General features: G+C 45.0%; 1 protein-coding gene across 1 annotated transcript in view; it reads left to right on the top strand.

The window, feature by feature from the left end:
* NAAA (N-acylethanolamine acid amidase) overlaps positions 1-6,486 on the top strand; it is a 36,359-nt gene extending 29,873 nt beyond the window's left edge. The window contains exons 19-21 of the mRNA XM_083757241.1: positions 2,010-2,038; positions 3,339-3,420; positions 5,464-6,486. Of these exons, the coding sequence (XP_083613367.1) occupies positions 2,010-2,038; positions 3,339-3,414 (105 nt within the window). The 3' untranslated portion in view covers positions 3,415-3,420; positions 5,464-6,486. The remainder of the gene's footprint in view (positions 1-2,009; positions 2,039-3,338; positions 3,421-5,463) is intronic.
* The last annotated feature ends 7,399 nt before the right edge of the window (positions 6,487-13,885 follow it).

Genomic DNA, 13,885 nt, shown 5'->3' with positions numbered 1-13,885 from the left:
CAAGGTTTGCCACATCTGCAAACGAGAACCTTTTGGGGGTAACACACACACACACACACACACACACACACACACAAACAAACACACACCACAGCATATTGTATTGGCTGCAACACAGTGCTTCTTTCATGCCTAATTTCAGTTAAGGTGTTGAGCGATTACCTCTTGGGGTGCTTTTGCAAATGTCATGCTTCAGAGAACCTGCTTTCTCCCCCATCCTGCTTTCTCCCCCGTGGCAGTAGATAAGCAGAACAAGGGAAAAGGAGTCTTCTTACCAGTTAGAAACTTTAATAATCACAGCAAGAGAACAAAGAACACATCTCCCAGAATGGCGGTGCTCCCAATTAAGGCTAACACCCCCTCCATCCCTGTTAGTCTACACCACTCCTACGTCTTGTAATCTGAGCTTGTACCCTCTGTGCTTTCTGTGCTGACACTTTCTGAGCTCTCAATGACTTTGGAGACGTGTGTGTGTGTGTGTGTGTGTGTGTGTGAACGCTGCCCAGAGACGGTGAATCTGTTAACCCTCTCACTTCCCGTGTTTCTTCTCCTAGCTGTTCCCCTCAGTATTTCCCAGCTTCTGCCTTCTGAACTATGCCCCTCTGCAAACCACTGTTCCAAATCTACACTGTTCTCCTGCTCTTGGGAAAATTCAAGATTCGGAGCGAGGGGAGGGGGAGGCTCCCACAATTCCTCCTCAGCACACCCCTCCTCAACACGGTCCCTGACACATACAGGTGCCATTGCCCCTGTACTCAGGAAGGCCCTTCCTTTTGGCATACATGAACTACCATCCATCAGTTGCTTCGTGTGTCTTGTAAAGGCCTTTCTTTTTGCCCAGGCTTTCCATGGCCCACAAGATTAGACCCTGTTATTACAGGGAAACCCTTCATTTATGAGCTACCATATATAATGGACACTCGGTTTGCGAACGTGATCCGTGCAGGAGGCACGTTTGCAACCCGCAGCGACATGTCTGCGCACGCGTGGGTTGTGATTCGGCGCTTCTGCGCATGTGCGACCGCCGAAACCCGGAAGTAACTCGTTCCGGTACTTCCGGGTTTCGGCAGTCCGTAACCCGAAAAAACACAACCTGAAGCATCTGTAACCCGAGGTATGACTGTATAAGCACAACACACTGAACCCAGAAGTGACCCAAAAGCTTTAAAAAAGAGGCAGGATGGGACAGGGTGCTTGCAGGCTTTTTCCATTATGTTTCAAATATACGTGATTTCACTGGTGCACGTGGCGCCTCGGAATATAACCCCCTTCAGCGTTTTGTTACGGTAAAATCTGGGTGCGAGGCTGCTCTGCCACCCAGCTCGTCAGACTAAGTCTGCGGGTCCCTGCGGAGGAAAATGAGCTCAGCCGGAGACAGGAGCAAGCTGCAGAAGATCCAAGTTTATTGCGCAACAGGTTCAAGGCGAGATTGAACAGCGAGAAAGGGGTGACATGAACTTTTGAAACTTCCCTCCATGCCCCAGAATACAGTGCAAAACACATCCCAGTTACATCATGAATACATTAAGAAGAGGTTGGGTTACACAGATTACATCATGAATACATTAAGAAGAGGTTGGGTTACACAGGATTAACATATGGAGGAGGGAGGGGGGAATATGCAGAGCTGGAGATATGCGCAGATAAACACATCCTGATGAGAAGACAATGGTCCATCTACTGGCATTGCCTGGAGGAAAGGCTTGGCAGAGTGATTTGACAGGATTAGGGTCTTGACACCTTGCTTGAGGGATTATGGAGGACAGGGGAGGTGTGATGGAGTCCTAGAAAAATTGAGCAAATTGGCACGTTGATTTTCTATGAATTTTATAGATTTTAGTCCCTTTTGACATTGACAACTGGAAATAAATTGATACATTGTAGCGAAGAAGAAGGTGAAGAAGACATGCCCCCCCTTCCGTATCAGTTTTAAAAGGTTCAGCTGTTTAGAAATGCTTTTAAATACATAAATAAATGGACTCCTTTCATTTCACTTTGGTTTTTTCCAGGTATTATCAGTCTATCCAGTCTTAAACGAGTAAGTTTTGTTCGTGTTTTTTCTATAATAGGTGTGGATTCCACCCTGCCCACCTTCCTTTAGGCCTCGGATGGGGAACCTCTGTCCCCACCAAATGTTGTTGGACTGCAAATCCCATCAGCCCTTGCAAGCATGGCTATTGGCTAGGCATTATGGGAGTTGTAGTTCGGCAACACCTGGAGGCTGGCCTATCAATATCTCTATGGCAGGACTAGCTGACATGGTGCCCTCCAGATGTTGCTGGACTACAACTCCCATGAGCCCCCAGCCAGTGTGATGATGGGAGCTGCAATCCAGCAGCATTTCAAGGGCACCAAGCCAGATGAGGTTGTATGATGGAGTCCCTTTTAATTCCTGGGATCCAGCAAGGATCCAGCTGCTGAATTAGCCAGGCAAGGACCATTACGGCCCCTTAAGTATGGGTCATTAAGGTAACAAAGGAAATGGCTCTGTGCCAGAAGACAAATAGGTGGGGGCCTCTGTCTCGCCTTGCTGGTAGTTCGAAGGACAAAAGCCAGAGTGGAATGTGTGCTCTAGAAGCAGGCTGTAGACTGGGCAGCAGAGAGGCAGAGCCATTCCTGATTTCTGCTGGGTCCAAGACTGTGGCTATGGCAGAAGTAAGACCCTGTTGGGGCATTAATACAGTGGTGTCTTGGGTTAAGAACTTAATTCGTTCTGGAGGTCTGTTCTTAACCTGAAACTGTTCTTAACCTGAAGCACCACTTTAGCTAATGGGGCCTCCCGCTGCCGCCGTGCGATTTCTGTTCTCATCCTGAAGCAAAGTTCTTAACCCGAGGTACTATTTCTGGATTAGCGGAGTCTGTAACCTGAAGCATATGTAACCTGAAGTGTATGTAACCCGAGGTACCACTGTACTGTGAGCCTCTCCATCGTAGGTTGTACAGTCTCTGCTGTCCCTCATTCCAAGGAAACCGAACCCAGGGTAAGCGCCTGGAACACCTGGAATCCCACAGTGCTCAGAGATTGGGGTGCCATTCGATAGTATATACCAGGGATGTCCAACAGGTCGATTGCGGTTGACTGGTTGATCCCCGGAAGGTTTTGGTAGATTGTGGTCGATCGCAGGCTCTGGTGGCAAAAGAGCATCTTTGACCTGAACCCCAAAAAACAGGACTTTCCTCCCTAAAGAAAGCTCAACAATTTTGACCTGAAACACCCCCCCCCAAAAAAGGGGGTAGATCACTGCCAGTTTTTTGTTCTGTGAGTAGATCTCAGTCTCTTGGGATTTGGACGTCCCTGGTATATACCATGACTCAATTCGTTTCCTATTCTTTACCAGGGGAACAGTTTACACCACCGTAATGAGTGCTGCAACCCCTGGCAATTACACGACACGGATCAGGAACTTGGTGTGAAAACGTGTAAGTTCTGATATTTAATGCATTTGGAATAGGAGTTCAGACACCCATCTAAATACCCAGCACTTCTGGCTTGCAATTAGGGATGTAAGAAGGTTTTCGTTCCACCTTGCATTCGTCACATGCAATACTGTTTACATTTTGCAGCAGTTCTTCTGCCAAAGCCCACAGGGTCTGTCTTGCTGTCCTCTGTGGCAAAACTACCTCATTTGCTTCATTACGTTATTGCACCCCATCCATTTCAGTGCCAAACACAATGCAAATTAAGCGGGTGGGACGTAACTAATTACATATCATTTGCACACTGAAAGCCAACGACACCAGAAAATTCTGATTATATTCGCTGGATTGATTTTAGTTCTAGACATGGAGCAAATAAGCAGCCAGTGGCAATCTCTGCTCCCATTTCTGTTTTTAGAGGAATTCTCCAACATTCCTGCTTGCAATTTCTGGCATTGAACTGCTTTGTGCTGGCTAGAAAGCTTTTGGTATTCAAAGTCTCTCATTTTCTTATTTTCCTGGAAATGCAAGCTTATTTTATGCCCCCAGTAGTAGTGACCTATGGGACGCGGGTGGCGCTGTGGGTAAAACCTCAGCGCCTAGGGCTTGCCGATTGCATGGTTGGCAGTTCGAATCCCCGCAGCGGGGTGAGCTCCCGTCTTTCGGTCCCAGCTCCTGCCCACCTAGCAGTTCGAAAGCACCCCCAAGTGCAAGTAGATAAATAGGTACCGCTTTATAGCGGGAAGGTAAACAGCGTTTCCGTGTGCTGCGCTGGTGCTGGCTCGCCAGCTGCAGCTTCGTCACGCTGGCCTCGTGACCCGGAAGTGTCTTCGGACAGCGCTGGCCCCCGGCCTCTTAAGTGAGATGGGCGCACAACCCTAGAGTCGGACACGACTGGCCCGTACGGGCAGGGGTACCTTTACCTTTACCTTAGTAGTGACCTGCCCCAATTGGAAAAGGAAAAACTCTTGTCTGACTGCCTGTTTATCCAGCAGGCTCTGCCTGATAAGATAACTTCGTCATGATATTGTGGGTTGATGAACGCTGAATTAAAAACCTCTGAATGAGCCGCCCCCTTTGAGAGCAGACCTTCTTTGATATCCTCTTCAGCCATGCAGGAAGCTTATATCTGCAGGGGGAAACCCAGGAATTTTGTGGCTGTCCAGTGCGCCCTGCTAGAGAGAAGTGGCTGCTCAGTTTGATGTTGGGATATCCACCGTGGCAAATGTGGTCCTGGAGTTTTAGTTTGCTATAAGACATCTGCTACTGAGCCAGTTTGTGAAGCTGGTGTGGGAATGTTCAGGGTGGCAGGAGATGATATATTGTTTATTAATATCCTTCTTAACTTGTGCTAGCAAGTTCCTTTGCAGAGTTACATTCCCCTTTTTACATGCACAGCAGATAGCTGGTTGCAGGCTTGTGTAAGCCTGTCACTATTATACAATTCAGCCTGTCTCAGATTGAATTGTACGTTCCTGGTAAATTCCCTTGAATCCCTCTTTGAAGAAGATTGTGGCATCTTTATTATTTTAAGTCAATGAAAGAAGTTTCTCACATCAGTTCACAGTTGGATTCCTGAAGGCGGACTTAGCTACAAATATGTACATGTGGATCTACCCCATATGGGGGAATAATCCCAGTGCTTCTGCTAGCAGAGAGCTAGCAGAGCAGTCCTAACTAAAAGCTGGTCAAACGAAGAAGGAAGTCAAAAAGAAGGAAAGAGTGTTGTGTGATTTGTCCTTTTGTAACCTGAAGGTTAGGTCACACCCACCTTCTATCACATGGAGAAGGAAGGATGCTCCAGTCCAGAGGAACAGGAAGTTTCGGCTGGCTGGACCAAACATTCTCTTGCATGTCTTCTCTAGCAATACAATGAATGTTGTACTTGACTGCCTCTCATGGATCACTTCCCACAGCTGGGAGACAGCCTATCAAAACTTGCAGCTCATTACAGAATTGCCATGTGTTACAGGTGCATGTCGGCCTAACAGTAGCAGGGCACTGATTTTAGTTTTCTTTCTTTCTTTTATTCTGGTCTTTGTGCAGATCATGGAGCAATTTGTGGGGGGGAAACGGGCTTCCCCCACTGCATCGGTGTGGTAGGTGCTATCCCAGGACAAATCAGATCAACACGCCGATAGGAAAAGCTATCATTCCATTCCCATTACAAGGAACAGACCACAGTGTAAACTTTTTATCAGTCTGGAAGTTAGCAGGAGTGGCGAAAACCGCAATGCCTTCATTTCGGTAAACTGCAGCTTGCCAAGAAATGGATGTTGGGTATTTGTATCTTGAAATCCTGCTGTACCAATTCGCAGCAAACACATACATCGCAGAAGAAGGGGTTGATGGAATCATAGAGTGCCCCCCCCATGCTCTTCAGCCACGGTTTTAATAGATGCACGATTTGGTTGCTTTAAGGGATGCTGATGTTGTCTCACATGCAAACTCCCAGTTTGCTGAAGATAACGTGTCTGCTGTAATAACAGCCTGTGTTGTCCTGTACAATATTTGTGAGTTAAAGGGTCACTCACTGGCTGCCGTTGACTTTATAGAACCTGAAATCATTCCTCCCTCATATACAGAGGAGCACTGACCATACAGAAACAGAACTGCAACAGAGTGGAGCATTATGAGTTCCGTCTTCGTGTGATTTTCAGCAGATTGTGAAGGCACAAAAATGCAGAGAGCTTGCTGAAACTTCAGAAAATGATAGAACTGAGCATTTGCTGGGGCTCCTAAGTAGCCAAACGATTCACTGCCCCCCAAACTCTGTTTTTTTCACTTTGCATGGGACACTTTAGAAAGATGCTGTGGAAGAAAATTCCCATTTTTCACATCTTCTGTAGGCTAAGGAGACTCACTGCGGATACCCCAGCAGCCCCCACCTCCCAATGTATAAAGCCATTAATAATGCACCGGACTTACTCCCAAAATAAGACCAAAAACATTTCAACTTACTAGTGCCTTTTTTCTGCTCTTGCAAAATGATTGGTAAGCAGAAGCTGAAGTTGATGAATTATTTTTATTGTGTCCCCCCCCCAAAAAAATGTTTTGCTGTTGATCTATGAGGAGAGAACTGAAATAAATAGATTTTTAAAGCAGTGGTGGTTTTCTTCCCCCCCCAACCCTCCCTCTTATCTCGCCTACTTCTCATTCTGCAGCAAAATGGTATCAAAAGACTCTGAGCCAGAGCCAGCCTTGTAATACAGCAGCATAAAAAGCCAAAGTGGTATAATTGCATCTTACACGCATTTAACTTGCTCAGTTTCAACCACATGCGGTTGGAGGCAGGCTGGTTGAAATTGCTGGTTGAAAGTCAAATCCAAGCAAGGTGGAGAGCTTAAAAGCTCTTTTTGTGCCAGGTATGGTTGAGGTTACTCAGCATGGAAAGAGCTTTAAAGCTTTTCCTCTCACATGAAGGTGAGACCCACCCAGTACACCAGCTGTAGAGTACAAGGGATTCCATATCTCCCCTCATCTGCTAGACGTAGAATGACACCAAGGGCTCAGGTATATGTGATTTTTGTATGTGCGTATGATACAGTGGTACCTCCGGTTAAGAACTTAATTCGTTCTGGAGGTCCATTCTAAACCTGAAACTGTTCTTAACCTGAGGTACCACTTTAGCTAATGGGGCCTCCCGCTGCCGCCACACAATACCTGTTCTCATCCTGAAGTAAAGTTCTTAACCCGAGGTACTACTTCCGGGTTAGCAGAGTCTGTAACCTGAAGCGTTTGTAACCCAAAGCGTTTGTAACCCGAGGTACCACTGTACAAGGAATCCCCGGCTTATATATGATCATACTGTATAGTACATTCATTTCTGGGAACTACAATTCAAGGAGGATATTGACAAAATACTCACACAAAGTACAGTGGTACCTTGGGTTAAGTGCTTAATTCGTTCCGGAGGTCCGTTCTTAACCTGAAACTGTTCTTAACCTGAAGCACCACTTTAGCTAATGGGGCCTCCTGCTGCCGCCGCACCGCCAGAGCACGATTTCTGTTCTCATCCTGAAACGAAGTTCTTAACCCTAGGTAATATTTCTGGGTTAGCGGAGTCTGTAACCTGAAGCGTATGTAATCTGAAGCGTATGTAACACGAGCTACCACTGTAGTAGCTTTTGAACAAGTTTTAGTGTGTGTGGTTCCCAGTCTCCCTACCCAATGTGGCAGGTTAAGAATGTTTGGAAGGTAAAGGATCCCTGGACGATTAAGTCCAGTCAAAGGCGCCTATGGGGTTCCGGCACTCATCTTACTTTCAGGCCAAGGGAGCCGGCGTTTGTCCATAGACAGCTTTCCGGGTCATGTGGCCAGCAGGACTAAACCGCTACTGGTGCAACGGAGACCCCATGACAGAAACCAGAGTGCATGGAAACACCGTTTACCTTCCCGCCACAGTAGTACCTATTTATCTATTTGCACTGGCATGCTTTTGAACTGCTAGGTTGGCAGGAGCTGGGACAGAGCAACAGGAGCTCACCCAGTCGCGGGGATGCGAACTGCCGACCTTCTGATCGGCAAGCCCAAGGGGCTCAGTGGTTTTGACCACAGCGCCACCCTGTGGATATCATAAAATTGTAGAGTTGGAAGGGACCATGAGAGTCATCTAGTCCAGCCCCCTGCAATGCACGAATTTTTCACCCAACATGGGACTTGAACCCACAAATCACTTGGTGATCTAAGCACTATTTGGAAGTGTGGGAAGCTGGCTTGAAACAGGAACATGAGGTTGGGGGATACATCTTGCAAGTTATTTTTGCTTGTATATATGTGCACATTCCAAGTACAGTGGTACCTCGGGTTAAGTACTTAATTCGTAGTTCTTAACCTGAAACTGTTCTTAACCTGAAGCACCACTTTAGCTAATGGGGCCTAACGCTGCCTCTGCGCCACCACTGTGTGATTTCTGTTCTCATCCTGAAGCAAAGTTCTTAACCTGAAGCAATATTTCTGGGTTAGCAGAGTCTGTAACCTGAAGCATATGTAACCTGAAGCGTATGTAACCTGAGGTATCACTGTATTGGATCTGTCAGAACGTGGCAAATCATTTTCCATTTTTAGCTGGATGGCAAAAATATCTGCCCCCTTCTGCTTGGTTTTTCTTATTCACTAGAATGCAAAAGTGTTCGGTATTGAGAAGCGATTATCTAACCATTTTGTTCCCATTGCAACACATTTACCTGTAGTTCACCAAACGAAACAGTGACCCTGCTTGCCGTCTCTCATCCCTTGCTGTCTTAACTGGGCGACTGTTTCTTTAGAACTTCATATCTCATATTTTAAAAATGATGTGAATTCTGTGCTTCTGAGTGCAACAGACTTCGACATACTTTCTCGCCCCCCACAAATACACACACACACACTCCAAAATCCTTGCCTGTGAAATTGTGTTTTGAAGTCAACAACAAACATGTTGCCATGGGCTTTAATAGGATCAAGATCTCACCCGAAGTGTCGCTACCTGCTTACCAACACGCTCTGCTTTAACCCCCAAGAGGGTTAAAGGAGCTTTGCATTGACCCAGTTTATACTCACTAGCGTTAAACAAGTGCCTAATGAGGTAAACAGTGCAGAAATTGAAGGCATCCGTGCCAATGGGCTGGAAGCAAGTTCTAGACAAGCAAAACAAAGTATTCAACCTAAGTATATTTCTAGTGTGGAATTTTACCACTGCAGTTGGATGCTGCTGTCCATTTTGGTTCTCCAAGTTTATTTTTCCAATCTTAAATCGAGCTTGTCATTTTTCTGCGACGATTTGCAGACCATGAAAATTTGTCAATGTTGTAATGCAAAATTTCTCCCAATAAACAGCTTTTTGTATGCAGTTTTGCCTAACAAAACGTTTTTGCAAGCAATTTCCCCAAAGACAATGATTTACTGTGTGTTATTTTCACTGTTACATGCATTTTTGCCCACGCTTTCCCTAGTATGCATTTATTGACTAGAGAGATGCGTTGCAAAACTGTACCAATTTCGAGGGATGGCTGTGTTTTGATTTGCGTATTGTTTTGGAAAGTGAGAATTTAGTAAGTTTGCCTTTAAATGCAAACTGATTGGATTTCTTCTCCCATGTCTTAAGTACCACAAGATGTAGCAATGGATAATGTCTTAGCTAGCTCTTCAAAAAGGACTAGATAAATCCATTGAAAATAAAGGCATTGCAGCCTGCGGCTCATAAACTGAAGTACAGGGAACTCCCTGTTTGCACAGGGGTTGTGTTTTGGGTAATTGTGTGTGTCGGCGGTCATGCATAAACCCGTGTTGTCCATTGTGCCCTGTTCCATCCCTGTTCTGCCCTCTTCCAGGGTCAAAAATGCTGTTAACGTTGTAATAAACAAAAATCTGCCCTTATTCCCTTATGGGGAACACAAGAGCCCTTATAGAGTCCTTTGTAGGTTCTCCATCGGTCAGAGAAAATAACAGGCCAACCAGAGAATATTGAGAAGCAAAGCAGCTTGTAAGCCTGATCTTTATTGAACTGTTGCAACAGGGTGCTCTCCTCACACGCAGGAAAGGAGGAGTTGTAGTTCAGCAACATATTGAAGGCCAATGACAGAGGGTTTTTCAAAAACAGAAGGAGTGTCCAGAGGTGTGCATGATCAGGTCCTCAAACGAGAAAGGGCAATGGACTATATCCTTTGTTCTTAATCCTGTATGTAATCCTAATCCATTTCAGTTTGCGGTCTTTCCTTATCACGTGGGAAGGCTCTTAAGACCTCTCAGAACAACATCGAGTAAATAAACCAGACGCTTCACATACAGGGGGCAAAAAAAGGAGGAAATTTGCCCTTTCTCCCTACGGCAACTTTCTCTAGAAGAGAATGCTCATCTTGTTAAACCTCCAGAGATCGTTTATTCAGTCTGGAGTGTAGAAAGCTGTCTTGGAAGCACTTGAGAATTAACAGCTGTCTTATAAATGCATAAGGCTAGCAGGAAAAACCAACCTTCAAAGTCCAGTAGACATCCCGTCAAGGCTTCAAAGACAGAAGCACTCCTCTCTATAGCAGGCATCGGGATTAAGGTATGGTTCCCCCCCTCTTAATTGTCCTGAATTTCTATTTACGTACAGGCATATTGACCAAAACATCTCTTCAACCTGTATGTAAGAAGATCACTCAGAAGTCAGTCATGAATGGGCCCCATTTATCATGGTGATTTGTTAGATTTCATGCTCTCTGTTCACCATAAGATCCCAGGGCAGGTTATGTAAGAATACGGTATAAAAATCAGTTAAAACAATTTACAATCAGAAGAATAGGATGGGTCCTAAACGTATATAGCTTAGGTGTCAAATGTCAGGCAAAAAAGGTGTGTTTCCAGACCTTCCAAGTTTCCTTATTTTCCAGCAACAGTTCCAGATTTACATAAGCCATCCCAGTTTCTGCTTTAATCCCAAAATGTCCCGTTTACCCTTAGGATGTCCCCGTTTTCTCTGTTGGAGGGTATGGTAGGATGTCCAATTTTTCGTCGGAGAAATGTTGAAGGGTATGCAATACCTAGACTTCTTTGAGGGAAAGAATGTAATTCAAATGTGCCCTAAAGGAATACTGTGCATGCAGTTTCAAACTCTGGCAGTTTGAAAGTAATGTCACAGCAGTTCAACTAACGATGGAGGAACAGAAGACAAATTTGTCAATTTTTCATTTTTCCAATCTTAAATTCAGTTCTCTATATCTCTGCAGCAGCCTGCAATATTTTTTTGAAGTTCTCACAAATATTCCTAAGCATTTTAGTACAAATTTCTCCTGATATGCACATTTTTGTATACCATTTCTCCGAACACAAATTTTTCAAAACAATTTCCCCTCATGCAATGCATTTTTATGTCGTTGTCATTAATATATTCATTCTTATGCACACTGTACCCCAGTGCAGCCATTTTTGTCCACATTACCGAGTCAACAGCATCTCAAAATCCAGAGATGTGCAAATTCCAAAGTATGGCTGTGCTCTGGTTTGTGGATTGTTTCAGAAAGTGCAAATTAGGTCAATTCATCTTAATGGGAGTGAATCAAATTTCCTCCCCATCTCTAGAGGAGAGCAATCGCTCACAGGTTGGGGACCACTGGCATGGAGCTTTTGCACATTTAAGATACTGTGTTTAATTGCAATCCGATAGGTGTGTTGCTCAAAGACTATGGGATGTGGTAGTTCTGCACACAGCACCTTTGTGTCCAAGACAAACAGAGGTAAGTTATTTATTTCCTTTCTGAAACATTTTCAGTGTTGTTTTCTGATGTCCTTTTTGAGTAAACATCCATATGTTCCTCCTTTCTCACTAGGTCATGAATTGCCAGATGCGTCACATCCTGGTAAGTTAACGTTATATAATCTCCAGTAGGAAATTTGGTGGCCCTGTGAAATTTGACAACGCACGGACAAGGCAGGCATTTAGTCATATTCAGGGGACACAACAGCCATGCAGAAATGGATTACTTTGTAGATCTGAGTGGGCTCATATGGTGTCCTCCAGATGTTGCTAAACTACAACTCCCTGACTTTGGTTATTGGGAGATGTAGTTCAAAAAGCATCTGCAGAGCTACAGGTTAGCCACCCCTGTTGTTGACTCTCAAGTCCTGCTTCTCCTTTACTCCCTATAAATTAAAATTGTCATTGATGCAAAATACATTTTACTGATGGTCAACAATCTAAGCACACACATTATTATACATCATTTCATATCTAATAATTATGCTATATAGATGTTGACACAACTTTGTTATTGTATTCAGAAATGTTTAATTGAGCATTCTGCATACTGCTGTTTTATTTTTTCAATTAGTTTCAACGTTTTTAACATAGGCAGTCAAAACACAATTTCATCTTTTATTTTTGTCAACTCCCCACCCAGTTTTCCATCTAGTTGTTGTTTCTTCCTTTCTGCCACACCCTATGTTTTTTTCCATCAAATCATAAACACAGTATTATTTACAATCGTACCTTGGTTTTCAAGCAGCTTAGTTCTCAAATGTTTTGGCTCCCCAGTGCCGCAAACCCAGAAGTGAGAGTTCTGGTTTGTGAACTACTTTTGGAAGCCATACGTCCGACGGGGTTTCTGCAATTTCCGATTGGCTGCAGGAGCTTCCTGCAGCCAATCAGAAGCCACGCTTTGGTTTCCGAACGTTTTGGAAGTCAAACGGACTTCTGGAACAGATTCCATTCAACCTCCGAGGTACGACTGTACTTTTATTCTCGTTTTATGTAACTGTGCATCTCGTATGTAATAAATAAAAATTATTTCTTTATAAAAAGAAATCTGAACAAGGTCTATGGAAGAACAGCGTGTCAGAAAATTTGAGTGAAGGGAAAAACCAACGAAGGAGCATGTGACGAATGTTCATTCTCCTGTGGCAAGCATGGAAGGAAATAAGTTCTTCCCTGCCCACTATTGTTGATACTAGCTGGGGTTGGTGGAAACTGGAGTCCAGCAATATCAGGAGAGCCACTGGTTCCTCATCGCTTTTGAAAGCACAAACCCTCACTATATGTCAGGCTTCGGGGAAGTCGCTTCCTCCCTCCCATTGGCGGTGGATAAGCAGAACAAAGCAAAAATAGTTTCTTGCCATTTAATGATCACAGCGAAAGAACAAAGAACAAAGTAAATAAAAGTAAAGGGACCCCTGACCATTAGGTCCAGTCGTGACCGACTCTGGGGTTGCGGTGCTCATCTTGCTTTATTGGCTGAGGGAGCTGGCGTACAGCTTCATGTGGCCAGCATGACTAAGCCGCTTCTGGCAAACCAGAGCAGCCCACGGAAACACCGTTTACCTTCCCGCTAGAGCGGTACCTATTCATCTACTTGCACCTGACATGCTTTCGAACTGCTAGGTTGGCAGGAGAAGGAACCAAGCAACGGGAGCTCACCCCATTGTGGGGATTCGAACCGCCAACCTTCTGATCGGCAAGACCTAGGCTCTGTGGTTTATCCCACAGCGCCACCCGCGTCCCATCTCAGAGTAAAGGTGCTCCCAATTAAGGTTTCCACCCACTTTCCCCCTAGTCACCCCGTCACCTCTGCGCCTTGCAACCTGATCTTGCAACCGCCGTGCTTTTTGTGTAGCCACCTTATCTGCTCTATGTGAGCTTGGACTGATAGGCTGGACAATCTCCAGTGAGAGAGAGAGTCTGTTAGCTCTCTCTCCCTCCATTCTCCTTCACCTTGCTGTTTACCCCCCAGTTTTTCCCAACTTCTGTCTTCAGAACTATGCCCCTCTGCAAACCACTATTCTAAATCTATACTGCTCCCCTGCTCTTGGGCAGCTTCAGGATCCTGGTCAGTAGCAGGGGAAGTGGGAGACTCCCACCATTCCTCATCAGAGCAGTACTCCTCAGCCTGGTCTCTGACATTATATGACAATTTTCTCTGGCAGGAGAGAAGCTTCAGGTTGGAACTTTACTCCTGCTGAAGGTTCTAGCCAATGAGGTCAGGACTTGTTCTTCCTGCTTTGCATCCGATTTTCC

Source organism: Podarcis gaigeae, assembly GCF_964106915.1.
Source record: "Podarcis gaigeae genome assembly, chromosome: 9".
NCBI classification, from domain to species: Eukaryota; Metazoa; Chordata; class Lepidosauria; order Squamata; family Lacertidae; genus Podarcis; species Podarcis gaigeae.
The sequence above is the reverse complement of the archived record's forward strand: the minus strand, read 5'-3'. Positions and strand labels throughout refer to the sequence as shown.